Source organism: Cydia amplana, chromosome 18, assembly GCF_948474715.1.
Source record: "Cydia amplana chromosome 18, ilCydAmpl1.1, whole genome shotgun sequence".
Lineage (NCBI taxonomy): Eukaryota > Metazoa > Arthropoda > Insecta > Lepidoptera > Tortricidae > Cydia > Cydia amplana.
Window position 1 is genome coordinate 11124813 of NC_086086.1, and position 24714 is coordinate 11149526.

The 24714-nt window shown below is 39.0% G+C and overlaps 1 protein-coding gene across 1 annotated transcript in view; it reads right to left on the bottom strand.

Moving 5' to 3' along the window:
- LOC134656450 (phospholipid-transporting ATPase ID) overlaps positions 1-24714 on the bottom strand; it is a 49484-nt gene that overhangs the window by 21298 nt on the left and 3472 nt on the right. The window contains 7 exon segments of the mRNA XM_063511983.1: positions 636-744; positions 1074-1292; positions 3710-3909; positions 6605-6735; positions 10000-10205; positions 20501-20713; positions 21718-21776. Of these exon segments, the coding sequence (XP_063368053.1) occupies positions 636-744; positions 1074-1292; positions 3710-3909; positions 6605-6735; positions 10000-10205; positions 20501-20713; positions 21718-21776 (1137 nt within the window).

The window sequence follows — 24714 nt, forward strand, 5'->3', positions numbered from 1 at the left end:
CAATAGCGTCGGTTAAAAGGGTTGCCGCGGCCCATATTGCTGCCGTAAGGTGAGCATACAACCGCCTGAACTCTTCGACCGCCAAAGACGTCAACTGTCGCGCGCGGCTACAGCCCAATATCAACCTTCATGCATTGCGACAAGGTTCACGATGACGCGCCGCACACGATAAACGTGGCTTTCAAAGTGAAACCGCGAGTTGCAACCACTGCTTTGCCTTTGCTAGTGCGTACGAGCCCATGTGCATAGAGAAATATAGTAAGACAAGAGTGCTCACTCCATACATCAGTTAGACTATTAATTTCAGTGTCTACATCTAGCATCGAGTAGCGGAACTATCAGTACTGCTACTTGACAATAGATGTAGCACCGACCGGAAAGTCTTATGCTGTTGAGATAAGACTTTCCGGTCGGTGCTACATCTATTGTCAAGTAGCAGTACTGATAGTTCCGCTACTCGATGCTAGATGCTAATAGTCTTTTTTGTACTAAAACTGATGTATTGGAGTGAGCAATCTATGTATCTTTTTATCTATGCCCATGTGTGACAGAGGCTTATTCGCCATTTTCACCAAGGCTCATTATAGCTCGGTCACATTAATATCTCAAGTTAACATGAATGAAGAGGATCTTACCGAGCTCCTCGTTGAGCGTGGTGGTGCGCGCCTTGGCGGCCGTCCCCGTCTTGTCGTAATACATCTTCTCGTCCCAGTTGATGAGGAAACTCTGCGCAAACCTTATTACCTGCAACGGGACAGTGGTACTTGGTAATACATATATTCATACTCTTTGAGTAGTGACTTACGGTTATTGTTAATTTCATACAAACAAAATGTATGTAAAAAAAGCATAAAAGGTTTTTCATGTAAACCAACTTTATAACTGTAATTTTCAGTTATAATACCTAGTCATTGTATAGTAGTTAAACCTCGCAGATAAGAATGTTAATTAACCCTTATCAGAGCAGAGGCAATTTAGTGAAAATTTTATAAGCATGTGACAAACAAGCATGATTTATGTCAGCCCTGATACGGGTTAAACAGTAAAGTTAAATAAATTAGAATTGTACTTACTTCGACGGAAACGTATAGCGATATAGGCACAACAGTGTTCATAACGATGGCGTAAGAGAAGAACACGAGGAACGCGATGACCACGGTGCCAGAGACAGGCTCCACGGGCACCAGCGAGTCCCACGGCAGATACGCTTGGAAATGGCGCCCCACTAGCCACTCCCACACGCCGCACGCCACCGTGCAGAACACGCACATTGACAGCAGGAAGAACACTATCTGCAATGACAAACGTTCATTCATTCACTCGTTCACGGCAGGTATGTTTGGAAGTGCCGCCCCACCAGCCACTCCTACACCAGTGCAGGACACGGACGTCGACAGCAAGAAGAACACTATCTGCAATGACAAACGTTCATTCATTCACTCGTTCACGGCAGGTATGTTTGGAAGTGCCGCGACACCAGCCACTCCCACACCAGTGCAGGACACGCACATCGACAGCAAGAAGAACACTATCTGCAATGACAAACGTTCATTCATTCACTCGTTCACGGCCTGGCTGTGCCGCCCCACCAGCCAATCCCACATGCCGCACGCCACCGTGCAGAACACATGGACAAATTTTCATTCATTCACTCGTTCATCCATCAACAACTGCGACTGCTCCCACGACAGGTAAGTTGAAATGTATATGGTTGGCATTCATCCAATTACCACTGTATAACATTATAAATATATTTCATACATCATCTTCCATTTAAATACATTGTATTTACAATTTAATGCTGATATTCAAGCTTATTCATATGTAAAGAGGAAATAACTATAGTTATTACTCCCATACGAGTACATTATGTTATGTTGGACCTTGACATACTAGCGTCTTTCATAATATATTTATTATTTATATTTTGTGGGACAAACCGCTGCTTCGCCGCCGGTTAGCAACGAGTGCCAAGGCCACAGAATAAATAATAGTACTAAGTACAGAAGACTCACTCTCTAACAAAACGCGTCTGTTACGATCAGCACAGATACGGCCGCTAGGTGGCGACAGCGCCACGCGCGGCTTATGGCTTTCCCCAAAATTGGGGCCGAACGGATGTACTTTTAGCTACCTGTAGCAAAGCGACGAAATTGCGTAGTGAGCCACGCCTGCCAAGGCTTTAATTAATAAGTAAAACGTTGTCTTTCTTAAACTCAACAAGTAGGTCACCGGGGTAATTGAGTTAATGGCTTTATCCCGTCTATTTGTTAATAGAAAGGTAACGTGGCAGGGCATCAATCGCGTTCGATTCCCATTTGGCCGAGCACCAGACACCGCGACGTGTTTGTTTACATTCAGAGCCGTTATTTCTATTGCGGACTAGCCGCATGCGAGGAAGCGACTGAGGTAAACCAGTATAAATGTGGCTTTATGCGTAGTAGGGTAATATTAAGTGATTTGATCGCTTTTGGTTAGGTTTATTAGTTAAGAATTAAAGGACTAGTCGCAACAACGAGCAACTTTATCAAACAATAGTCTGTATTTTTAAACTATGCAGGACTGCCCATAAATAGTATGGAACTGTGTGACGCAGCATAGTGATATGATAATTGATACGTTTGCATAGTGATATTGATTGAGCAAAGTTTTTTTAACATTTTTTTAGAGCTGGTTAACCAAATCTAGTCAGTAAAAAAAGGCGCGAAATTCAAATTTTCTATGGGACGCCATCCCTTCGCGCCTACATTTTTCAAATTTGCCGCCTTTTTCTATTGTCAAGATCTGGTTGACCAAGTATAGTTTACAAAAACATAACTTTGGAGCGATGGATATTAAGGCCGTAGCTCGCGCTTAGATTATCTTGAGTAGGAAAGCGGTAGCAATAAGGCGCAGTTTAATACAGTTTAACCTAAAGATTACCGTCTGTATAATATTTCAAGATGAGGCAAGGCCAAAAATAACTTAATCAATACATTGACTCGCTACGTGGACTGTGATTTGGAATAAACAGTTCACTTTTATGTTTGCAAAGTTAATTAGGTATCCTTATTCTTATTACGGGTGGGAATAATGTTCCTGAGCTTGCCAATTACAGCCTTATTTGTCAATTTGTTTAGATAGCTGTAAAAAAAAAACAAATAATTTATAAACACGAAAAAATTGTGGAATTTCATTTGAGGTAAGCACTGGAAATATACAATTATTTTCCTTTAATGTTCCTTTTCCTTTATTAAAAACCCGTGATATATTTAAATAGCTTGCCATGTACGCAGAGTATACTGCTATGCTTAATGAAAAATTGCTATTAGAAGTGTGCGTCAACCCAGCCAGGCTAAGAGTATCCGGCACGGCACGGGCGCAGAGTGCGCAAACACGACATTTTATCACGCAAGGGCTATTTTTTACTCCGATATCGCACCATATCACAATATTTGAGCGGGCATTCGCCCTATAATTGTTTTCGATATGCGGTTTTAATAGTATTAACAGTTCCTAGAACAAAACTTATCGACCATAAGGGCCAAGCACAAGTAGTGTAGGTAGCTGTAGGGTAGGTTCATTTAAGGGGAGACCGGGTAAGGTCTTATATACTAACGTAATGAGTTCATCGAATCCTTCTGCTGTTTGTTATGACTGCTGTGACAACCAACCTGTCAGACGATCATACTTGATACTGCATTAGCTTTTCTACTATGCGAACACTTACCCCTATAATAAGAAAATTAAGTAGCCTATCTATGCTGGTGCGCTTGAACTTGGTCTTGCCGGAGTTCTGCATGAGCTTGGTGTCCTTGCCGGCGAACACGACCACGCCGTAGCACCACGAGGTGTTGCGCAGCACGCAGCCCCGCAGGAGGATCTTGTCGTTGTCCAGAGAGAACACTCGCTCGCGCCAAGTCAGCGTGCCTGGAATTAGTCACAATTTAACATAAATGTCATAAATGCAACCAGAGATGTACTCGTAACAATAGAGCGCTGACTGGCTGACCGGAGCTGTTCCTTTTTTACCTGGGGCCAACCTTTGGGTACCATACCAAAGGTTGACCCCGCGTGGCTAAGGCAGGGTTTCTCAAATTAAATAATAAATAAATAAAATATCATTTAAATCGCCTACTCCCTAGGAGTTAGCCAGTAATTGTAAAGGGTTCGCATATAATGCAAGTATATGACAAGACAAGAATGGCACCCGTTTCCAAGTTCATTTTTTTAACTTGACTTTTGTGATTTGGAAATCAGTGAAGAGCAAAGTTCCAGTTTTCAATGTAGGACCTCTAAAATCGATCAGGTAGATGTTTGATGTACCGTACCTAGTTAAATAATTCCTTTTGAATAAAACATGTGTGTGAGAGAGAGAGAGAAACTCTTCTAACTAGTTTACCCATTTATTATTCAAATTTCTTAACAAAGTTTAGTTAATTGGGTATAATTTAACATTCCTCAAGCTTCCTTTCACATTCGTTTATAAACGAAGGTGCTAATTATAATTAGAACTATTTTGTTCAATGAACTTCATATGTTGGTGCGATAAAGATGCCTACGAATTATATCAACAGTAGTTTTGTAAAAAAAACTAATACATAGTCCAGTCTTGTCCAGTCCAATAGTAGCAAGTTAAAATTCAATTATAGCTTACAGCTAGTTATAGTCGTAAATGCACACATCACAATAGTCGGCAGCGGCACGTTCGAGCCAGCATGTATTATCAGGGTATGTACCATTACATTACCCAACATCGTCAACCGTTACGACATCCGCGAATAGCGCTCTTCCCGCCGTTTCGCAAATACTGTTTCGAATGCGGGTGAACAGACTGAAATCAACTCGTATCAACCCATGACTATTTATTTTTGGATTCGTTCACAATGTTCTAGTATGTATCGGTTACGGGCGCGATTGTAGGACCCTCCCGGAGCCTATGGCTCACATTCGTTATTAGCAATTGGCATAAACATACATAATATGAAAACTGGCACACCAAAGTTTATATATACCTACCTATTCATACCATGGCGCAAGTATCGCTTACAATGTAAACGGGGAACTCCCCGCACTTCGCCGACAGTTAATTCTTACAAGTCTTTGTCATAACGCTTTTGCATCCTAAAGCAATCCCGTATCCGCATGATCATTTGATCTAAAGAACTTGCATAGAAACTAAAATTTACGAAATTTTCACCTACGTCTGGGGTCTGGGGTCTATAATTCGGTTACTGTCCATTTAACTAAGGGCTGATTTAGACTGCGCGCGAACTCGCATGCGATGTTAGTTACATTGCGGACTGTTGGTTACGTCCAATTCAACCGACCGATCAAAACCCGCAATGTAATGAAACTCGCATGCGAGTTCTCGCATCGTCTAAATGAGCCCTAAGTGTCATAAAATCAATTACTATCATAATATTCAACATACTTTATGTCATCATCCTCATCATCCCTGTTCAACAGCACGCAACCTCGTACTTTATATACTACCGCTCGATATTGAATTAGCTGAACGAACGATAAAAATGAGTCGCATTTAATTAATACAATTTGCGAAGTGGCCTACTAAAATAGGTAACTGGCCCACCGAGCCGCACACGCCTCGAAAGAGGCCGCTCCAACATATAGTTCAATCAAACTAATGAATACCTTGCACCTTGTTATTTGGGGTCGAATGAGACATCTTTACAATCAATCTGATCTAAGTAGTTTCCTAGTTTCTGATCCAAAAAGACGTAAGTCTTTTATACGAACAAAAGTTCTTAAACCTTTCGGAATTGGCAGAAATCGACCTACGGCCTATTAGGCCGATAAAAACCTTTATACATAAAGCCTATGATGTAAGTGTGAATATTTGAGTCGGTTACGTAAGCGTAGTTTTAGGACTTCATGGCGTCATGCGCGGGAAGTTGAGTACTTGGTCAATATTTGTTTTAGGTGATTTACGAGCCTGACGGTCAGTTAAAAAGTCATTGGGTTCCCAAAATGTACCTACGCTTGTTTGTGTAAACCACAACTTGTATAGGGACAACTACTGCTTGAACTGATTTATTCAGGTAAAAGAAGCCCCTAAACAGCCTTCCGTAATAAATGTAATCAACTTTCAAAAAATTAACTATATAACCACTAATTTGTACACAGTACACTTATTTTTGTTATCTGCTAGTATGTATTATTGTTGGTTGATTTACTCAATGGGTGCCGCTAACAGTTAGCCTACGTTCAACTTATAAGTAGGTGAATTGTTGGGTAGCTCGCCGTCGATGACACCCAGAAATCTTGGCCCACCGCGCAGTCTGTAAATGGCAAGAAATTACCACTCAGTATCCTCTTAAGGCCACTTGCACCATCCCACTAACCCGGGGTTAAGCGGTTAAACCGTTAACCCAATGTCAAATTGTACTGGTAACCATGGTAACTCCAGGTTTAACCGGTTAACCCCGGGTTAGTGGAATGGTGCAAGTGGCACTTAGCGCCTATCCTACCTTCAAACCTGTTAAGTAGTTTGGTGCCTCGCCGTCGAAGGCGCCCAGTTGTCGTCTTGGCCCAACGCGGCTGTCTCCACAGAGCTAGAAATGACCGACCAGTATCCCCACTGTCCCCTTAGCGTCCATCTTACCATCAAACTTATTAAGTAGGTTGTTGGGTGTCTCGCAGACGATCTCGCCGTCGAAGGCGCCCAGTTGTGCGTCGTCCTGGCTCATCGCGGCCGTCTCCAAAAGGCACTGACGACATTTTAAATTCGTCTCCCTGTAACAAAACAAAAGTTTAAATTTAAATAGACACTCATCACCGCCACAGAATAAATAATAGTACTAAGTCACCGCCTTTAAAGTTTACAGTCAAAAAGCGATTGTAACGATCGCATAAGGGATTAATAATTTATGATCAACGAAAATAAAAAATAAGTTAAACTTGTATTCGCCTACAATTTAGATTTTAGATCATTGGCATTGCGTAACAAAATCTTGTCATACAATTTCATGGCTAACTTTTATTTGATTTTCAACTTTTTTATCGGAAATTAAATTAATTAAATTGACCCAAATGTCCATTCTTAATTGTACTTAATAAATTCTAGAATAGGTATACAATAAACCGTAGTTTTTATAGTTGAAATAACACACCTAGTATCGTCATTAGGTCATTACGGTATTATAAATGCACCTTTACTCGTAGACGTAGTTATTAATTACTTCATTATTTAATAAATTCTAGAATATACAATGCCAAAACCGGTTTTCTTCAGTAGAAATTATACATTATCGTCATAATCAATGAACAAAGGTTGTAATTACTTGATTGGTGTAATTGCTATTACCACCACTTTGCGCTATAGTGTCAATGCATTCAACGGATAGAGGTCGTGACATTCAAACAATTTTTCATCCATATTAGTAAATAGAACTGAAATATTTAAACTGAAGTAGACGTATAGTTAGCTGCAGAGAAGAGTGACCCCCTCCTGCATAGAAGTTTGTATGCAAACGTGCTAACCGAATAAATAGTATTGTTGACTTTACATAGTGAAAAATATATCGAAGATATTTTATCAACTCCAACTAGGTGGCGTTTAGGTACTGCATAGCTGCCGCACATTTTGTGCATATTGCGCAAAGTGACACCAATGATCGAGCAGTCAACATCTCATTCCTAATACATAATGGTCAACATTTTAACTTATATTATTGGAAATTAGATAACTATAGACAGCTGTTTGGTATAGAAACTTGAGAATCAATGTTTTTTTATGCCATGCAACGTTTGGCATGATGGAAGAACGTTATAGTAGTACCTAAGTTGTCAAAAGCTAATGTTTCCAATTAAGGAACTAAACGAATGGTGCCATAACTGTCACAACCGCTCCACGATATATTCGTCAGGTTGGTATTCCACCTGACCTGTCCTATTTCTTGGTCCAATGTGAATTGCGTCTCACTCTCTCACTAAGCAAAATGTGAGACTCAAATACACGTTGGACAAAGAAATTGGACAGGTGGAATACCCTCAACTATATATGTCTACACCGTAATAATTATTTTGTTTATAGCAAATATGTAATAGCTTAGAGTGCTAATACCTGCCACAATGCCACATGGTAATATACAAGTAATCAAGCTGAAAGCATATTACGCGAGTAGGGAAAATCTCTAGCTGCCACAAAGTATGCATACGAGATTGCGGATTGACGGAGGTCACGCAATGGCTGCTTGGTAAGTGAAGCGTTGAAACAGGAAAAATAAATAACAAATAATATAGATGAAGTATTAATAGTACTAATAGTAAGGATAATCGCGCTGAATAGTAACGCGTATAACCTGTATAAGTAGAGTTTAATTTAGTCATTTGGTAAGAAAATTTATAATATGGCACGTTTGAGTAGTTAGATGTTTGTCTGATATTTTTGTAAGACACCTAGTAATAGGGTACTTGACTAGTTAACTAGTCAATATACTATATTTTTTCGAACTGTCAAAACGATTTGCCACTATCGAATTTATATGGAAACATTACACAATGACGTCACAGTCAAGTTACCTTCTCATTACAGTTCTATGCGATTTAAAAATATCTTCAGTCTGCGGTTCTCAATTAATGTTTTGGTGCTAATCATGCTAAGTAGTTGCGCTGACTGTACATGAAATGTGCGGGAAATATGCAACAATTGCAACATACAAACAGAGGGAGAAAAAAAAGGATTGTCGCACTACCAGTAGTACAAATTACCAATGAAGCGTTGCATGTAGGTAATGAGCGAACACTGTTGGTGTAAGTATGCGATTTATCACTTGTGCACAAAGTTGGCGTTAACGTGTCATAACTATAAGACACCTATATTTTATTTATCGCTGTACAGACGGGATTCCCCGAGAGCGGTTGCGCTCCTAATTATCCAGTTATTGGCATTATTATAAGTATATCGACTGGTTGTATGTTTTTCTACCGAAGGTACATTAAAGTTATAAGCATAAGCTGCCCGCATAAGTTCAGCGCACGCTAATTAAGACGTAAAAAACTACGCAAAAAGAAGTTAATTAACACGTTCAACGAACGGTTATCTATACAGGGAAATTTGAAGTTTTTTGCGTAACTTTATTAAGTTACTGTAATAATATAATATTCTACTTAATAGAGAGCGGGATAACACAGAGTTTATTTCTAAAAAAGCCACACCTACATAAAAGTTTTTATGTATTAATTTTTTGCTTGAATTGTCAAGTTTGAGCGCAACGATATGGACAATACGGAACTAAGAATAAATACAAATTACAGTAATAAAACGTAACTAGCTGAAAAAAGCGATAGCATAGGAGTTACTACGGTTAACTGTAGCTAATACATAATTTGGTACTATTCATGTGTAAGGCCTGAGTGGACGCTCGAAGCGGAGCGTGCGGCGGGGCGTGCAGCGTGGCGTCGAGCTCCCAAGGGATTTGAGCAGCGTGCACTAAGGCCGCTCCTATACGTTTGCATTTGTTTAACATGCACGCCGCACGCCCCGCCCCGCTGTACGCCCAACTCGAGCGTCCACTCAGGCACAGTACACTAAGAACAGTAGTGAATCTAAGGCCGCTCGGCAAGTTATTTACCTACTCTTGCGTTGGCGCTTAGGGTTGTCACTTTTATTTTTAGTTAAATATTACTTGCGTATTATGAGTAGCACTAGGTTTCTATTTATATAATATAATGAAATGTTCTATCAATTCATAAATGAGGTATAAATTAAGGCCGGTAAGAGCAGGCAAATGCGAGCGTACTCGAATGCGCGCGATCACAGTCGCGGCACGGCCCACACTGCCGCCACCGTATTCCCCCGTATATTATGCGAATGTGTGCGTGGCAGCGCGTGCGTACACGGCGCCCGGCGCGCACGCACACATTCAAGCCAGCAGCGGCACATTTCTATGAAGATTCACTACTGTTCTTGTACTGTGACTCAGGCCTTACACTAAGGTGGGTACAAGCGCAATTAAGAGGATTAGGTACACAGGCCTATTTAAAATGAACACTTACCCATCCAACTCAGCAGTCTCAATGTAGCAGAGCCCATTGGGCTCCGAGCTGCTGAGCAGCAGGATGTCGGCGGCCACGAACTGGTCGTTCTCCAGCCGGATGACGTCTCCGACCTGAACAGACGCCCACTTCTCTTCCACGAGCTTGCCATTGCGCAGCGTCTTCGCGCGCCGGTGATTCACCTGGGAATCGTTTTGGTGACGTTGCTGTGAACAAAATAGGACGTTATATACTGAAGGCTCTTCTTAGGCTTTCTATAAATAAATAAAATAATAAAAATAAAAATAAAAAAGCCTTTATTTCTAGTCATTGGAAAAAATGTAAGAAGGTACATCAATTTTATAATCTTAGCTAGTTCTTTTTAATATTACATTGCATTGTTTCTATGTCAAAATTATGATTAGGTATGTCGAAAAAGCTTACATTTTATTTAGGTATTTACACTGATATAGTTAGTCTCTTTTTTTCGTGACGGACCAGAACCCCTCATCGGGTGAAGGCCTGAGTCCAAGGACTTCCAAGTTTCCCTATTTAATGCAATATATTTCCAGTTGATACCGGCTATTTTCTTAATGTCATCCGCCCAGCGACTATTTGGTTTGCCTTTACGGCGTTTTCCTGTGGGTCCCTTCCAGGTAGTAACTGTTAAGGTCCATCGAGAGTCGGAAAGCCTGGCAACGTATCTTTTATTCTCCCTTACTGACCAGGCCAAGCGAATTCCGGTCATCGTCAATTGTACTAGGGTTGGAGTAAATTAAATGAGAAATAACGACTATATTGAACAAAAAAAAAAGCAAATAGCTCGCAGAAACTATAACAGCTATTCCAAAATTAATAAATGAAGGGTCCACGGAAAGAACATGTCTAGTCACATCTTTCGGAAAATGAGATTTTTATCTCAAAATGAAGCGCTCTTAATGAACTATTACTTAGTTATATCTTTTGCTACCACTTGGGCCGGATCTAGGGTAGAGCGAGTGGAGCGGCCGCTCTAGGCGCCGGGTGGCAAGGGGGGCGCCAAAATGGCAAATGAGAAAAAAAAAGTTTTAAAAGACGCGAGTGTAGCGAGATGGGGGGGGGGAAATACGCTTAAAAATTCCAACGAAGGGCGCCAAAATCCGATTTCGCTCTACCCTGGTCAAGGGCACGGGCCGGCACTGGCACTTTAGTTTTAGTTAAATAATACCTGGTCACGGAATTACCATACGTTTTCACATTGTTCCAAATTTTAAAACCGCGATTACTCAAAATGTCACTAGTGTGACTAGACATGTTCTTTCCGTGGATCCTTAAAATGTCCTTGTAACATTAACTCCTTATTGAATCGGTTTTGTGTCCTAGTAACACAAGGCCGATTCAATAAGGAGTTAATGGACAACTGTTGTCCAAATAAACGATACTCGATATATTTACAGGTATCGATTGGCAAGCGATTCGGGGACAAGCTTTTGACCTCAGAAGCTCCATTTCGGACAAGGTTAAATCAGGTATGAAGGTCGCGGTCTGCGGACATCTGCTCGATAACTCATAGCCACTTACGTAACCACTGGAATAAGTAAACTACGTTAAAACTGCCTTCAAGAAAGGCTAACTTATGTACTAATGATTTTTGAATTGTACGGTACACACTAACTAACAGAACTGTTAAGGCTAATTGTAGGTAATTTCAGTGACAATACATTGACATACGTATAGGTATAAGACAGTTTGAAGTATACAGGCACTTAGCAAATGGGGACACAAGTAAACTAGATAGTGCGGGCTTTATAATAAAATACTCGTATATCTATCGATTTTGTATCGAGTACTTTACTTGGTTTCCACATAATGCTGCATTTATAACCATGATCTATGTACATCACTACATAGTATAAAACAAAGTCGTTTCCCGCTGTCTGTCTGTCTGTCTGTCTGTATGCTTAGATCTTTAAAACTACGCAACGGATTTTGATGCGGTTTTTTTAATAGATAGAGTGATTCAAGAGGAAGGTTTATGTATAATTTGTTAACCCGTGCGAAGCCGGGGCGGGTCGCTAGTACTTCATAAATAAAAGCACAAGACTGAGATGATAATGAAGATGAGATGTTGTGATTGTTGAAAATTATCCAAACATGTCTTCTTTCCTTGGCATGTAATATGTAGGTGCTTTTATTAACGCTAGGTCTTTCTTATTTATGGATCAAACACTACAAACTGCCAATAATGTATGTAACTTCTATTATATTCTAGTGCGGCCGATATTTTCATATTTTTCATATCCAAATGCGTTAACCGGATCATATGTACTTGAACTAAGATAAATTTAAGGCCCCGCTTGTAATAGTCTGGGGGTCTACCGCGCCGCTTTTGCATCTATACAGATGAATCTCATGATAGAGATAGACGACCTTCGAATGTCTATGTTCGCGGTAGGAACTTTGTGTAATAGATAGATTGTTATAAAGTAACACCTACTGACATATGTAAATTTATTAATTTCCGCTACCCAAAGGTTGTCTGGAAGAGATCGCTTTTTAGCGATAGGACCGCCTGTTGTTTACCTCTGCTTGTATTTCTGTTTTCTTTTGTATTGCCTCCTTGTGTGCAATAAAGAGTATCGTATTGTAATTTCCGGAACAAAATGTAATAGTGACGTGTTAAATTGCTAATGTTTATATTCACGGTTCACTGACTGACGATGTTTGACGACTGACTCACCCTAAACTAATACGATATTAGTTAGACTACCCATGAACCTATAATATTACGGACAGAGTTTCGCTTACAACACAGCTGTGATTCCAACATCCACCAGTTTCTAAGTATTTACGCGTGACACACACACATTGACAGCCCACATCCACCAGTTTGCCGTCAGACGAATCGAAACGTCATTGAAGTAAACATGTCGAAGAAAAATATAAAATATGCCGGCATGCGTAGTTAAATCCTGCTAGAATTGTACCGATCGAAAGAAAAAAAGTCACGGAATAACTTTTCATACTTAAGTTTATCAATCAGTACGTAAAATCACGATAATTTGTTGTTTTTAAATTATCAAACTGCAAAACAGGAGTGTGACCAGTAACATGAATAGGGTAATTTCCCGAAAGTAGGGTAATTGATACCCTTCTTATTAAATCATTATTTATTAAGAGATCATTTAGGTAAATGGTTAAATTATTGATTGTGCATTTCAAACTAGGTCGGTATGGTAATTTCCCGATACTAAGGAGCGATACTTAACGTTTGTTTGTTATGTATTATAATTTTTTTGTTGAAAACCAGATATGTTTCAAGTTAAATGAAAAAATAAAAAAACATGACGAACTGATTTCATTACGATGCTAAATATCATTAGGTATTGAAAATAATGTTTGCACAAAGTAATTGTGCGATATTGCACATTTTCAAGACCTATAAAATCAGATACGTACACACCTTTTTTATGGTCTAATGTAAAACTGTCCTAATTTTTTATTTTAAATTAAAAAAAAAAACTAGGACGATATTAAAAATAATTGTTTCACCATTAGGGGAGAATTTGTGTTACATGGTAACACTCGTCTACACGCACACATTCAAACCGTCCGCCATTGCAGTGTCACAGTTTGTCTTAGGTGACAGTCCGTCCGTAATATTCTAGGTCCATGAGACTACCTATGTAATGCGAATGACTAACTGATATTGAATTAGTGAATATGGCGTGACGTCACGCGCAGGATGTTGAACCAAATCTCATGCGGCCTGCACGTAAACATAAAGCACGCCAAGTTTAGACCATACCTATTAATGAAGGCGAGCCCATCTGGAGGTTATTTCCTGTTTTGATTTGCTACTTTTGTAAGTGATACTTACCTACTTAAATTCATGTGTGTTGATTTTATTATAATTAGTCAGAGAAGATATCACCTGTAATTTTTTGTCAAAAATAGGCCAGATATGGTCACATGATTTCTGGACGACCCCTTATGGTTGGTTGGACTGAATTAAAGTGACAGATATATAGCACTACGGACTTAAGAGGCTTGCTTGAGCAATGAGAGGGTATAGAAGCAACGCTTATATCAAATGATTTGTTATGTAACATGTGGCCTTACGAGGGGTATTCAAAATATTCTCGGTATGAGAATGAAAACAAACAAGTACGAAAAGTTTGATATTTTTATTTTTCAATATACTCCCCCCCTATGTTCATACACTTAAAAGATCGATCAATTATTTTTTTTAATCCCTCGTAAAAATATTTTTTATCTTTCGTGTAAAAATGCTCCTCCACTGCCGCCTTCAATGCTTCATCGTCAGAAAATTTATTTCCACGCAGATCCTTTTTAAGATTGGGGAGCAAAAAGAAGTCGCTGGGGGCTAAGTCCGGACTATACGGTGGGTGAGTAACAGTTTTAAACCCACGTTCAACAATAGCTGCCTTGGCAATATGAGCAGTATGGACGGGGGCGTTGTCATGCAGAAGCAGAATACCTTTGGTTAACTTTCCTCGCCTCTTTTCTTTAATTACATCCTTTAATTGACGTAGAATGTTAGCGTAGTACTGTCCTGTGATATTTACACCTTTTTCTTTATAATCGATTAGTAATACTCCTTCACAATCCCAAAATATCGTGGCCATGACCTTGCCAGCTGAAGGGATGACCTTCAACTTCTTGGGATAAGCTGAACCCTTAATGTGCCACTGCATGGACTCTTGTTTACTCTCTGGGTCATAATGATGAACCCAGGTTTCATCTCCAGTAACTATTCTTTGCAGCACCTCATCAGGATTTTCACCGCACAGGTCAATAAAATCGGAACAACAAGCTACACGCATGTCTTTTTGAAGCCGAGTCAGCATTCGCGGAACCCATCTTGCACTTACTTTTGACATATTAAGATGGTCATGTATAATATCATGTACGGTACCAATAGAGAGATTGGTTACTTGTGCTATAGATTTTACCTTCACTCGACCATCTTCCAATATAAGTTTTTCCACTTTATCAATATTTTCTTGTGCAGTAGCTACTACAGGCCGGCCAGGTCTAGGGTCATCTTCAATACTCTCCCTTCCGCGTTTAAACTCGCTTGACCACTTTTGAATGGTAGATAAAGAAGGAGCAGACTCACGGTAAACACAATCCATTTCCTCTTTTATGGTTTTTTGATTTTTACCCTGTTTTGTCAAGAATTTTATCACGCATCGATGTTCTAATTTAGTTAACATTGTCAATTCGCACAGGATGTTCATGTTTGTTCAGCAATTGCAGAAAAACAAAAGACTATCTCGGTTCGAATTATACTTTTTTTTAATGTCAATGAATAAACCTTAGCGGCCAGTAACGAAAGAAATTTTAGAAGAGGTCGTAAGATATCAATACCGAGAATATTTTGAACGCCCCTCGTAGCTTCAAGCCATGTTGATTGTATAAAGTATTTTAAAATCTAATTTAAGTAGGTACCTACATATTTCGTTTCTGTTAGTGGTATTTATTTGCATGAAATACTATAAAAAGATTGACCATGACGCATTTATTACATTTATTAATAAAACAGAGATTAAATAACAAAATAAATAAATCATAAATCTAGCCCTATATTTGCCTGAGGCATTGTTCCCAGGACGCTGGCCGCGTTCCCCCTCTGCACAGTGAGGCTGAGTTTTTGAGCTGACGCATATTGTAAGTACATATAGCTGGTCAACCAAATCTTGTCAGTAAAAAGCGGCCAAGTGCGAGTCGGACTCGCCCATGAAGGGTTCCGTATTTAGGCGATTTATGACGTATAAAAAAAAACTACTTACTAGATCTCGATCAAACCAATTTTTGGTGGAAGTTTACATGGTAATGTACATCATATATTTTTTTTAGTTTTATCATTCTCTTATTTTAGAAGTTACAGGGGGGGGCACACATTTTACCACTTTGGAAGTGTCTCTCGCGCAAACTATTCAGTTTAGAAAAAAATGATATTAGAAACCTCAATATCATTTTTGAAGACCTATCCATAGATACCCCATACGTATGGGTTTGATGAAAAAAAAAAAATTTGAGTTTCAGTTCGAAGTATGGGGAACCCCAAATATTTATTGTTATTTTTCTATTTTTGTGTGAAAATCTTAATGCGGTTCACAGAATACATCTACTTACCAAGTTTCAACAGTATAGTTCTTATAGTTTCGGAGAAAAGTGGCTGTGACATACGGACGGACAGACAGACGGACAGACGGACAGACGGACAGACATGACGAATCTATAAGGGTTCCGTTTTTTGCCATTTGGCTACGGAACTCTAAAAAGGGCGCGAAATTCAAATTTTCTATGGGACGATAATATCCCTTCGCGCCTACATTTTTCAAATTTGCCGCCTTTTTCTACTGTCAAGATCTGGTTGACGGTTGACCAAGTGTATGTTTTTCGATTTTTTTCCAAATATCGCGACGATAAGGTAGACTTAAGGTTTTATGTTACTGTTTTCCTTTGGTGTTAAAAATTTAAGAGAAGTTTAATATAAATTGTGTGCCAAGTGAAGCCCGCCTAAGGATAACGCGTCGTCCTTGGTAACTATGCAATACAATGGAGTTCTCTTCATGCAGTAGGTAGTTTCCAGCGCACATTGCAACAGTCGATTGACTGTGCATGAATCACGGAATGATAACTGCAGCTTATAATGAAGTGGATCATTCCATTCTGCGATAATGATCATACTTATTACGTAAGTGACGCAAACTCGCTTTAAGAGTATATATCTACATTTCGATCAGTCTATCTTTAATCAAGTGGTTTTATAGGTAATTGTAATGTATATTACACACATCACACTTTACGAGTACCTATCACCCACAGACCTACCTACATCTACGAGCTTTTTACCTGCTATTTTATACAAATTATGTTAATATTTGTATTTATAATTGAATGAGTAGGTTTTAAGCGTGGTCGCAAAATGTTGACCGGCAACGCTTTTTGATTAAATTAGCATATAGTAAGGGAGCGCCAATATTTGCTGAACACGAGTCATATAAGTTTTGTATACTCCATCTTAGAGGTAGCGAATTTAATTTAGGGCCAAATGAAGGTATTAAAGGGGCGGCCCGAAGTCTGCGCCGGTCCGTCACCGTAAACGCAAGCTCCTGATGACACTTCTCGGTACGAAGTGAAAAATGTCGAGCGTTTTTCGACTTAAAATACGTGAGTGACCCGTTTTAAATATATTTAATATGTCTTTGTCTCACGAAAGTTTTATTATTAAAATTAATATTAAAGGGGCTCACTGATTACCAGTCCGCCGGACGATATCGCATATATCGGCCTGTCAGTTGTTCGGAACTGTCACCTTTTGCGTTTAAGTGACAGGCCGATATCGTCCTCGGACTGTTAATCAGTGGGCCCCTTTAAACGATTTACCTACTCGTCCAAGTCTAATCACTACTAATTATTACATGAACAACTGCAATATAAATATAACATGATTAAGATAAATCATTAAAAATAAAAACCGTTTAAACACATAAAACTAAAGAAAATGTTTTACGAAAAATATAAGCAGAATAATACTTACATTTCATTAATATAGCGTATTTGAATTTGAAGTTTTAAAATTATCAATACCTATTTACATACCTAAAGGCCGAAATATTTCCGGATTTCTATTTGTACTTATGAAACGTCATTATTATGAAACGGTTATAAATATAATATTTCAGCTGTCAGCAGATTTCTTCCACCAGCAAAACAACCGTTTCATAACAAGATTCTACTGTTCTAATCGCCCTCTCGATCTTTCTGTTTCTACTTTTAAAGCAAACCTAGCCTGCTATTACAATATAATAGTCCATAGTATCAGTGTGTATATATGTCGATATGTGTCGAATTAGGTGGAGACCCTTCGAAAGTAGGCTTTGACTACGACCACTAAGGTTATGAGGGCACTCCAATTAGCCGCAAGGAGGCTGCGATGGCGGTCTGCAAGATCGGCTCCGGGGAGCATGGCAGAGTTTTGCTACATTTTTAGACAGACTATCAATGTTCTATAACTATATGATGTTGATAATAGTTTTTCTAGAACAGAGATCGTCAAACCGCGGCTCAGTAGCCATACGCGGCTAATTTCGACCTTTAATAAAATTGCGGCTCTAAAAGACACCCCACATAATTTACACTTATACCAGTCAACTGTTGCGGTTATTTGACATTCCCAAAACTGACGATTCGCCGAACCCTGTTCTAGAATAATCGTTTAATATTAAATATACTCTCTGCCGTGCGGTTATATAGGTATAGTGAAGCTAGGGCTAGGGTAGGCCCTATCACCATTAAACTAAATATAATATATATATTTAGTTGAACACGAGAGACATGGTTTAAAGTCGTGGAACGCGTTTATTTCCTTCACCAAAGATCATAACCACTTAAATTTGTGCATTTCCAGACGCTTTTGTTTATTTTAGTAGTGTGAATTTACAATCAATGCAAAGTACCTACTTGTATGCCAAATGCCAACTAAAGCAATAAAACGGAAATATCTATCGATATTTGATATGTGCGTGTTTCTGACGCTTTCAATATTGTTGTATGTGTTGTTACAACGCACCATTAAAAATTGTTATTGTATTTCCAATTTTAATTGGATTGCACTCAATCTCTCTTCGCAGGACCAGACACAGGGAGTAAAGAAGTTAACTACGAGGGGTGTTCAAAATATTCTCGGTATGAGAATGAAAACAAACAAGTACGAAAAGTTTGATATTTTTATTTTTCAATATACTCCCCCCCTATGTTCATACACTTAAAAGATCGATCAATTATTTTTTTTAATCCCTCGTAAAAATATTTTTTATCTTTCGTGTAAAAATGCTCCTCCACTGCCGCCTTCAATGCTTCATCGTCAGAAAATTTATTTCCACGCAGATCCTTTTTAAGATTCGGGAGCAAAAAGAAGTCGCTGAGGGCTAAGTCCGGACTATACGGTGGGTGAGTAACAGTTTTAAACCCACATTCAACAATAGCTGCCTTGGCAATATGAGCAGTATGGACGGGGGCGTTGTCATGCAGAAGCAGAATACCTTTGGTTAACTTTCCTCGCCTCTTTTCTTTAATTACATCCTTTAATTGACGTAGAATGTTAGCGTAGTACTGTCCTGTGATATTTACACCTTTTTCTTTATAATCGATTAGTAATACTCCTTCACAATCCCAAAATATCGTGGCCATGACCTTGCCAGCTGAAGGGATGACCTTGAACTTCTTGGGATGAGCTGAACCCTTAATGTGCCACTGCATGGACTCTTGTTTACTCTCTGGGTCATAATGATGAACCCAGGTTTCATCTCCAGTAACTATTCTTTGCAGCACCTCATCAGGATTTTCACCGCACAGGTCAATAAAATCGGAACAACAAGCTACACGCATGTCTTTTTGAAGCCGAGTCAGCATTCGCGGAACCCATCTTGCACTTACTTTTGACATATTAAGATGGTCATGTATAATATCATGTACGGTACCAATAGAGAGATTGGTTACTTGTGCTATAGATTTTACCTTCACTCGACCATCTTCCAATATAAGTTTTTCCACTTTATCAATATTTTCTTGTGAAGTAGCTACTACAGGCCGGCCAGGTCTAGGGTCATCTTCAATACTCTCCCTTCCGCGTTTAAACTCGCTTGACCACTTTTGAATGGTAGATAAAGAAGGAGCAGACTCACGGTAAACACAATCCATTTCCTCTTTTATGGTTTTTTGATTTTTACCCTGTTTTGTCAAGAATTTTATCACGCATCGATGTTCTAATTTAGTTAACATTGTCAATTCGCACATGATGTTCATGTTTGTTCAGCAATTGCAGAAAAACAAAAGACCATCTCGTTTCGAATTATACTTTTTTTTAATGTCAATGAATAAACCTTAGCGGCCAGTAACGAAAGAAATTTTAGAAGAGGTCGTAAGATATCAATACCGAGAATATTTTGAACGCCCCTCGTACATACGTACGTATTCGTTAAAGTTACGCGTACAGCACGCCGGATCAACTTACGAAGTCGTCGTAGGCGTCCTTGACGGCGGTGAGCGCTAGCACGTCGATGAGCGGGATGGCGGTGGTGATGGGCGTGAGCGACGAGATCGCGGGGATCAGCTGCAGCACCAGCAGGCACAGGAAGTAGTCGGCTAGCCGCTGGAGCAACAAGTAGGATCAACTTACGAAGTCGTCGTAGGCGTCCTTGACGGCGGTGAGCGCAAGCACGCCGATGAGCGGGATGGCGGTGGTGATGGGCGTGAGCGACGAGATCGCGGGGATCAGCTGCAGCACCAGCAGGCACAGGAAGTAGTCGGCTAGCCGCTGGAGCAACAAGTAGGATCAACTTACGAAGTCGTCGTAGGCGTCCTTGACGGCGGTGAGCGCGAGCACGCCGATGAGCGGGATGGCGGTGGTGATGGGCGTGAGCGACGAGATCGCGGGGATCAGCTGCAGCACCAGCAGGCACAGGAAGTAGTCGGCTAGCCGCTGGAGCAACAAGTAGGATCAACTTACGAAGTCGTCGTAGGCGTCCTTGACGGCGGTGAGCGCGAGCACGCCGATGAGCGGGATGGCGGTGGTGATGGGCGTGAGCGACGAGATCGCGGGGATCAGCTGCAGCACCAGCAGGCACAGGAAGTAGAAGTTGGCTAGCCGCTGAAACTGCTCCAGCAAATTCAGCGGCAGGAACGTTATGATCGAATACTTCGATGTTTTGATGTAGTTGTTCTGGAACAAAGCGGTGTACAGTCAATTTAGAAATACTTTCAAGAAATGTTGCTTTGGCACGCGACAGCCATATCGGCTCACTCATTGTTCTATTGTAATAAACCTATTTAAATTGATGTATTTTGTTATATATGTAACACCTTCCTGTGCCATATAAAACACTGTGTAAAAGAATACAAATTCAATATTTTGATTAGTAGTAGCTAAAACATTAAAGTGTAAGTAATGCGCATTAGTATGTGTAACGACATGGTAACGACTAAGGATATGTGTTGGTTGTTTGGTGTCAAATGAGCAAATTTGCATTCAAGTGTGCATATTATTTTTTATTTCTAAGAAAAAGGGGAGGGTAATTTTCGTGGACTTAGAGTAGTTAGAATGTACACTGTACAGAGCACAACTTTTTTCTTATTGTAGGTTTCTGTTCAGTTCAAAGTTGGGTCAAAAACATAATACAAGTACAATGTGCTCGAGTTTTTTTTTTACTTGAAACAGGAAGTTGCATAATTTTAGCAGTGTTTCTCATATCTTCCTAAAATAAAGTAGGTAAGTATCTAATAATATGGGATATGTAATGTTTTATTTATTTAACATTAAATTAGGAAGCAATGGAAATGATAAAAACTATAAATGATAAATTACAACAAAATTAAGGCTTTACCGAGATACTTCCGGATCAATCAATGAATTGATCTCGTCATGTTGCTAAGCAACTTTCGTCCTCAAGCTATGCAACAACGGTCTGATGTAAAGAAACAATCACTTCAGCTTTATTTATAGTTCTATTCATTACTAGTTATAGCCTTTTTCGAATGCAGTCATTTACAATTGTATCTTTTTGTTGACTTTACATCAAAGACTGCACCTCGGTGATTTACCTAATAACATTTCGTCTGTAAAGTGACAATCTGATTTACTAAAAGCGAATGAAACAAAGGAGCCGGCAGTGCCTTGAAAGAATGTAGGGCTGCATTTTGTGTGTGATATAATATAAATAGACTTACAGCGTAACGGAACTGGGCATTGTACTCCCTATTGTTAGCTTTGATTCTCCGTTCATTCTCTGAAACAAGAAAACAGACACATTGTTAGATATTTATCAAATTCATTAATACTATTAAAGATCGGTGTAGCTAAAATTAAGAAGGGCCATAATGTATGTAAGTTGTACACAGTTAAGATTCATATGTATACAGGTGTTTCCTGTAACAGGAGCAATAAATTAAACTGTAGGCTGTACTCCTCAATTTGACCAACATTTGTTCAGCAACTTTTAATTAAAAATAACTTGTTTTGATTTTTATAACACTTTAAAGTTTATTCTAAGACTCAATGTACTGCAAATTTTGTTATGTTTAAAGCGTGACAAGCAACGTCAAACACACTGATGTCAGCGTACATTGAAGGCAATATTTATTTTGTATGAAAAAGAGGAAGTCTAAAGAATTCATATAATAATAATAATTTGAGCCTATATACGCCCCACTGCTGGGCACAGGCCTCCTCTCATGCGCGAGAGGGCTTCACACTTCACTTCACATACACCTTTGAATTTCTTCGCAGATGTACGCAGGTTTCCTCACGATGTTTTCCTTTACCGAAATGATATTTCGTACATAAGTTCCGAAAACTCATTGGTACGAGCCAGGATTTGAACCGGAACCTCCGGAACCGCGACCTCCGGATTGAAAGTCGGACGTCATATCCACTCGGCCACCACCGCTTTTTATATGTTTTAATTATTTGCTCGTGTTACGGGCAACAGCCTGTATAGTATATGTAATAGATGCTTAACTTCTACAATACCTACACCAGAGATACTACGTAAAATTTTGACCTATACAAATATGATATCTAATAACTGAGAGTTCATACATTTACAATGCTAAATTATAACTACAACAACAGTTTTTAAAATTATTATAAAAAATCTGACAGGAATCTCAGAGCAAGTGTCATATATTTTGGTGTGCTTCATTGTAGAACGGAAAACGGGCAACTTATTATATCAAAATTTGATAATTTACGGGATATTTAAAAAGATCAACGTAGACAAATACATGTAAGTATATAGATACTCGTACATTTTTAATCACCCCAGCATCAGGATCTTATAATGGTTGAACTCTCAGGGAAGTGGTAGCCAAAGCCTAGTAAATGGGTATAAAATAAAAGGTACATTTGCCCACATACAATGCGCCAAGGTGTTTGACACCTAACTAGCGCGCTGCAGCAAGACTAATGTACTTACTTATTGGGCTTCCCCATCAGCTCACTTTAACTTGCATTTTGTTATGTGTTCTTTTCTATCTATGGTGTCTTATGTAACCGCGGAATAGAAATGCGTCGTATTTTAATGAATTTTTCACAAACGGACATACGAATCGACATATTGTTTCAAGCATATTACTGGCGCAGTGGCTCGCGATCTCTACAAGGGGTTCGCGCAGGGTCAGGAAGGAAAATTATTGTACAGGTGTACCCATGTCAATGTAAAGCTAGTTAAGCTAGTACCTGAGATATTGCACTAAGATTTATACGGACAAACAGACAAACATGAGGCCAATTTAAACGTCTCATACGCGCGTATATTTCGCTCGTACTTCTTTTATACATATATTGAAGCAAGCGAGACGTGTACGAGCAATTTATATCAAAATGACATTATGTTGAAGTATAAAATGTAAGTTTCAATTGACCTGCGTGGCGAAACTATAAGGATTTATTTTTGACTACGGAAGAACAGTACGGAATCCTAAAAATTGTAAATACAAACAATGAGGGTGATTAAATCAGTAATATTGATCCGGTCTACAAATATTTTCAAGTGGTTGTTATTGATCATGATCACATTCATTAAAAGTTTTACACGTTCACGGAATATCATTAAAATGTAAAATATCAGTATGTCTTTTGTGTAGAGATCAAATTAAAGTAGTTTCAACAAGTCGATAGCAAAACTTTTTATTTTTACTATGTATAACCATGAGAATGTGTTTCATTGAGCTTCCTTCTATTAGCAATATTTAGTTATTATTTTTTAACTTGATATAAGTATTTAAATTTAAAGACTGTTCAGTGTCTTTAAATTGGGACATGGGATGTTAGTACATATTTAACTACTTAAATTGGTTGCACCGCCGAGTGACTCTCTTATGCATTGCACTTGTGCATGTTGAATGGTTTTAGTTTAATTAATACGATTACCAAATAAATGCTCATACATGTACTTATTAAAAAGGTACATGTGTAATCATTTTATAAACAAACAGTCAATAGTCCTTTACTTATCTTGTTTGGTTATTTAATAGTTCATTATCTTGTGAGCTATAAACGCAATTAAATCCGGCATCTTTCTGGGTTTTTTTGCGGGTTTTCCACCTTAATTGGTTATTTAATTTACATATTTTCCATATCGTTTCAATATCTAATATTTGACGTATCTTAAAGTTCGAATATGGCTGTAATTCTTCTGATGATAGTGAAAATCAAAATCTAATGAGGTATGAGGTGCATTAACTAGGAAGTTTCAAGATAAGTAATAAATATTAGTTAGTGAGGATTTTTAAATAGTTCATGCAATAGTTCATCACGTGTCATGCATGTGATAATATTTAAGTAACAGCGTTCCCTATACATAGGCCGGTGCAGTTACATCGTGAGCTGCCTTCGAATACTATTAAATGTACGTGTCCTTATTCATCTTCATAAAGATCAGGAAGTTATTAATGGAAGCTTAAGCTCAAAGCTTTCTAAAGAACGGACATAATACAGGCTATGTCACGAACAGGAGAGTTATTTCAGTTTACTTAGCGAACGCTCAGCTAGCCAAATAAGTAAAGAACTGGCCTCTGATTATGAATAGTTGTTGCGGATCTTAAGGTCGCAGTTACACTGGTCGAATGAGTATTCAACTCGGTAAGGAACGGGATAGACGGGCAGGGCAGCTCGAGTAATTAGCCGTGCTCTTAAGGCTTTCTTTTGTTTTAGACTTTTTAAAC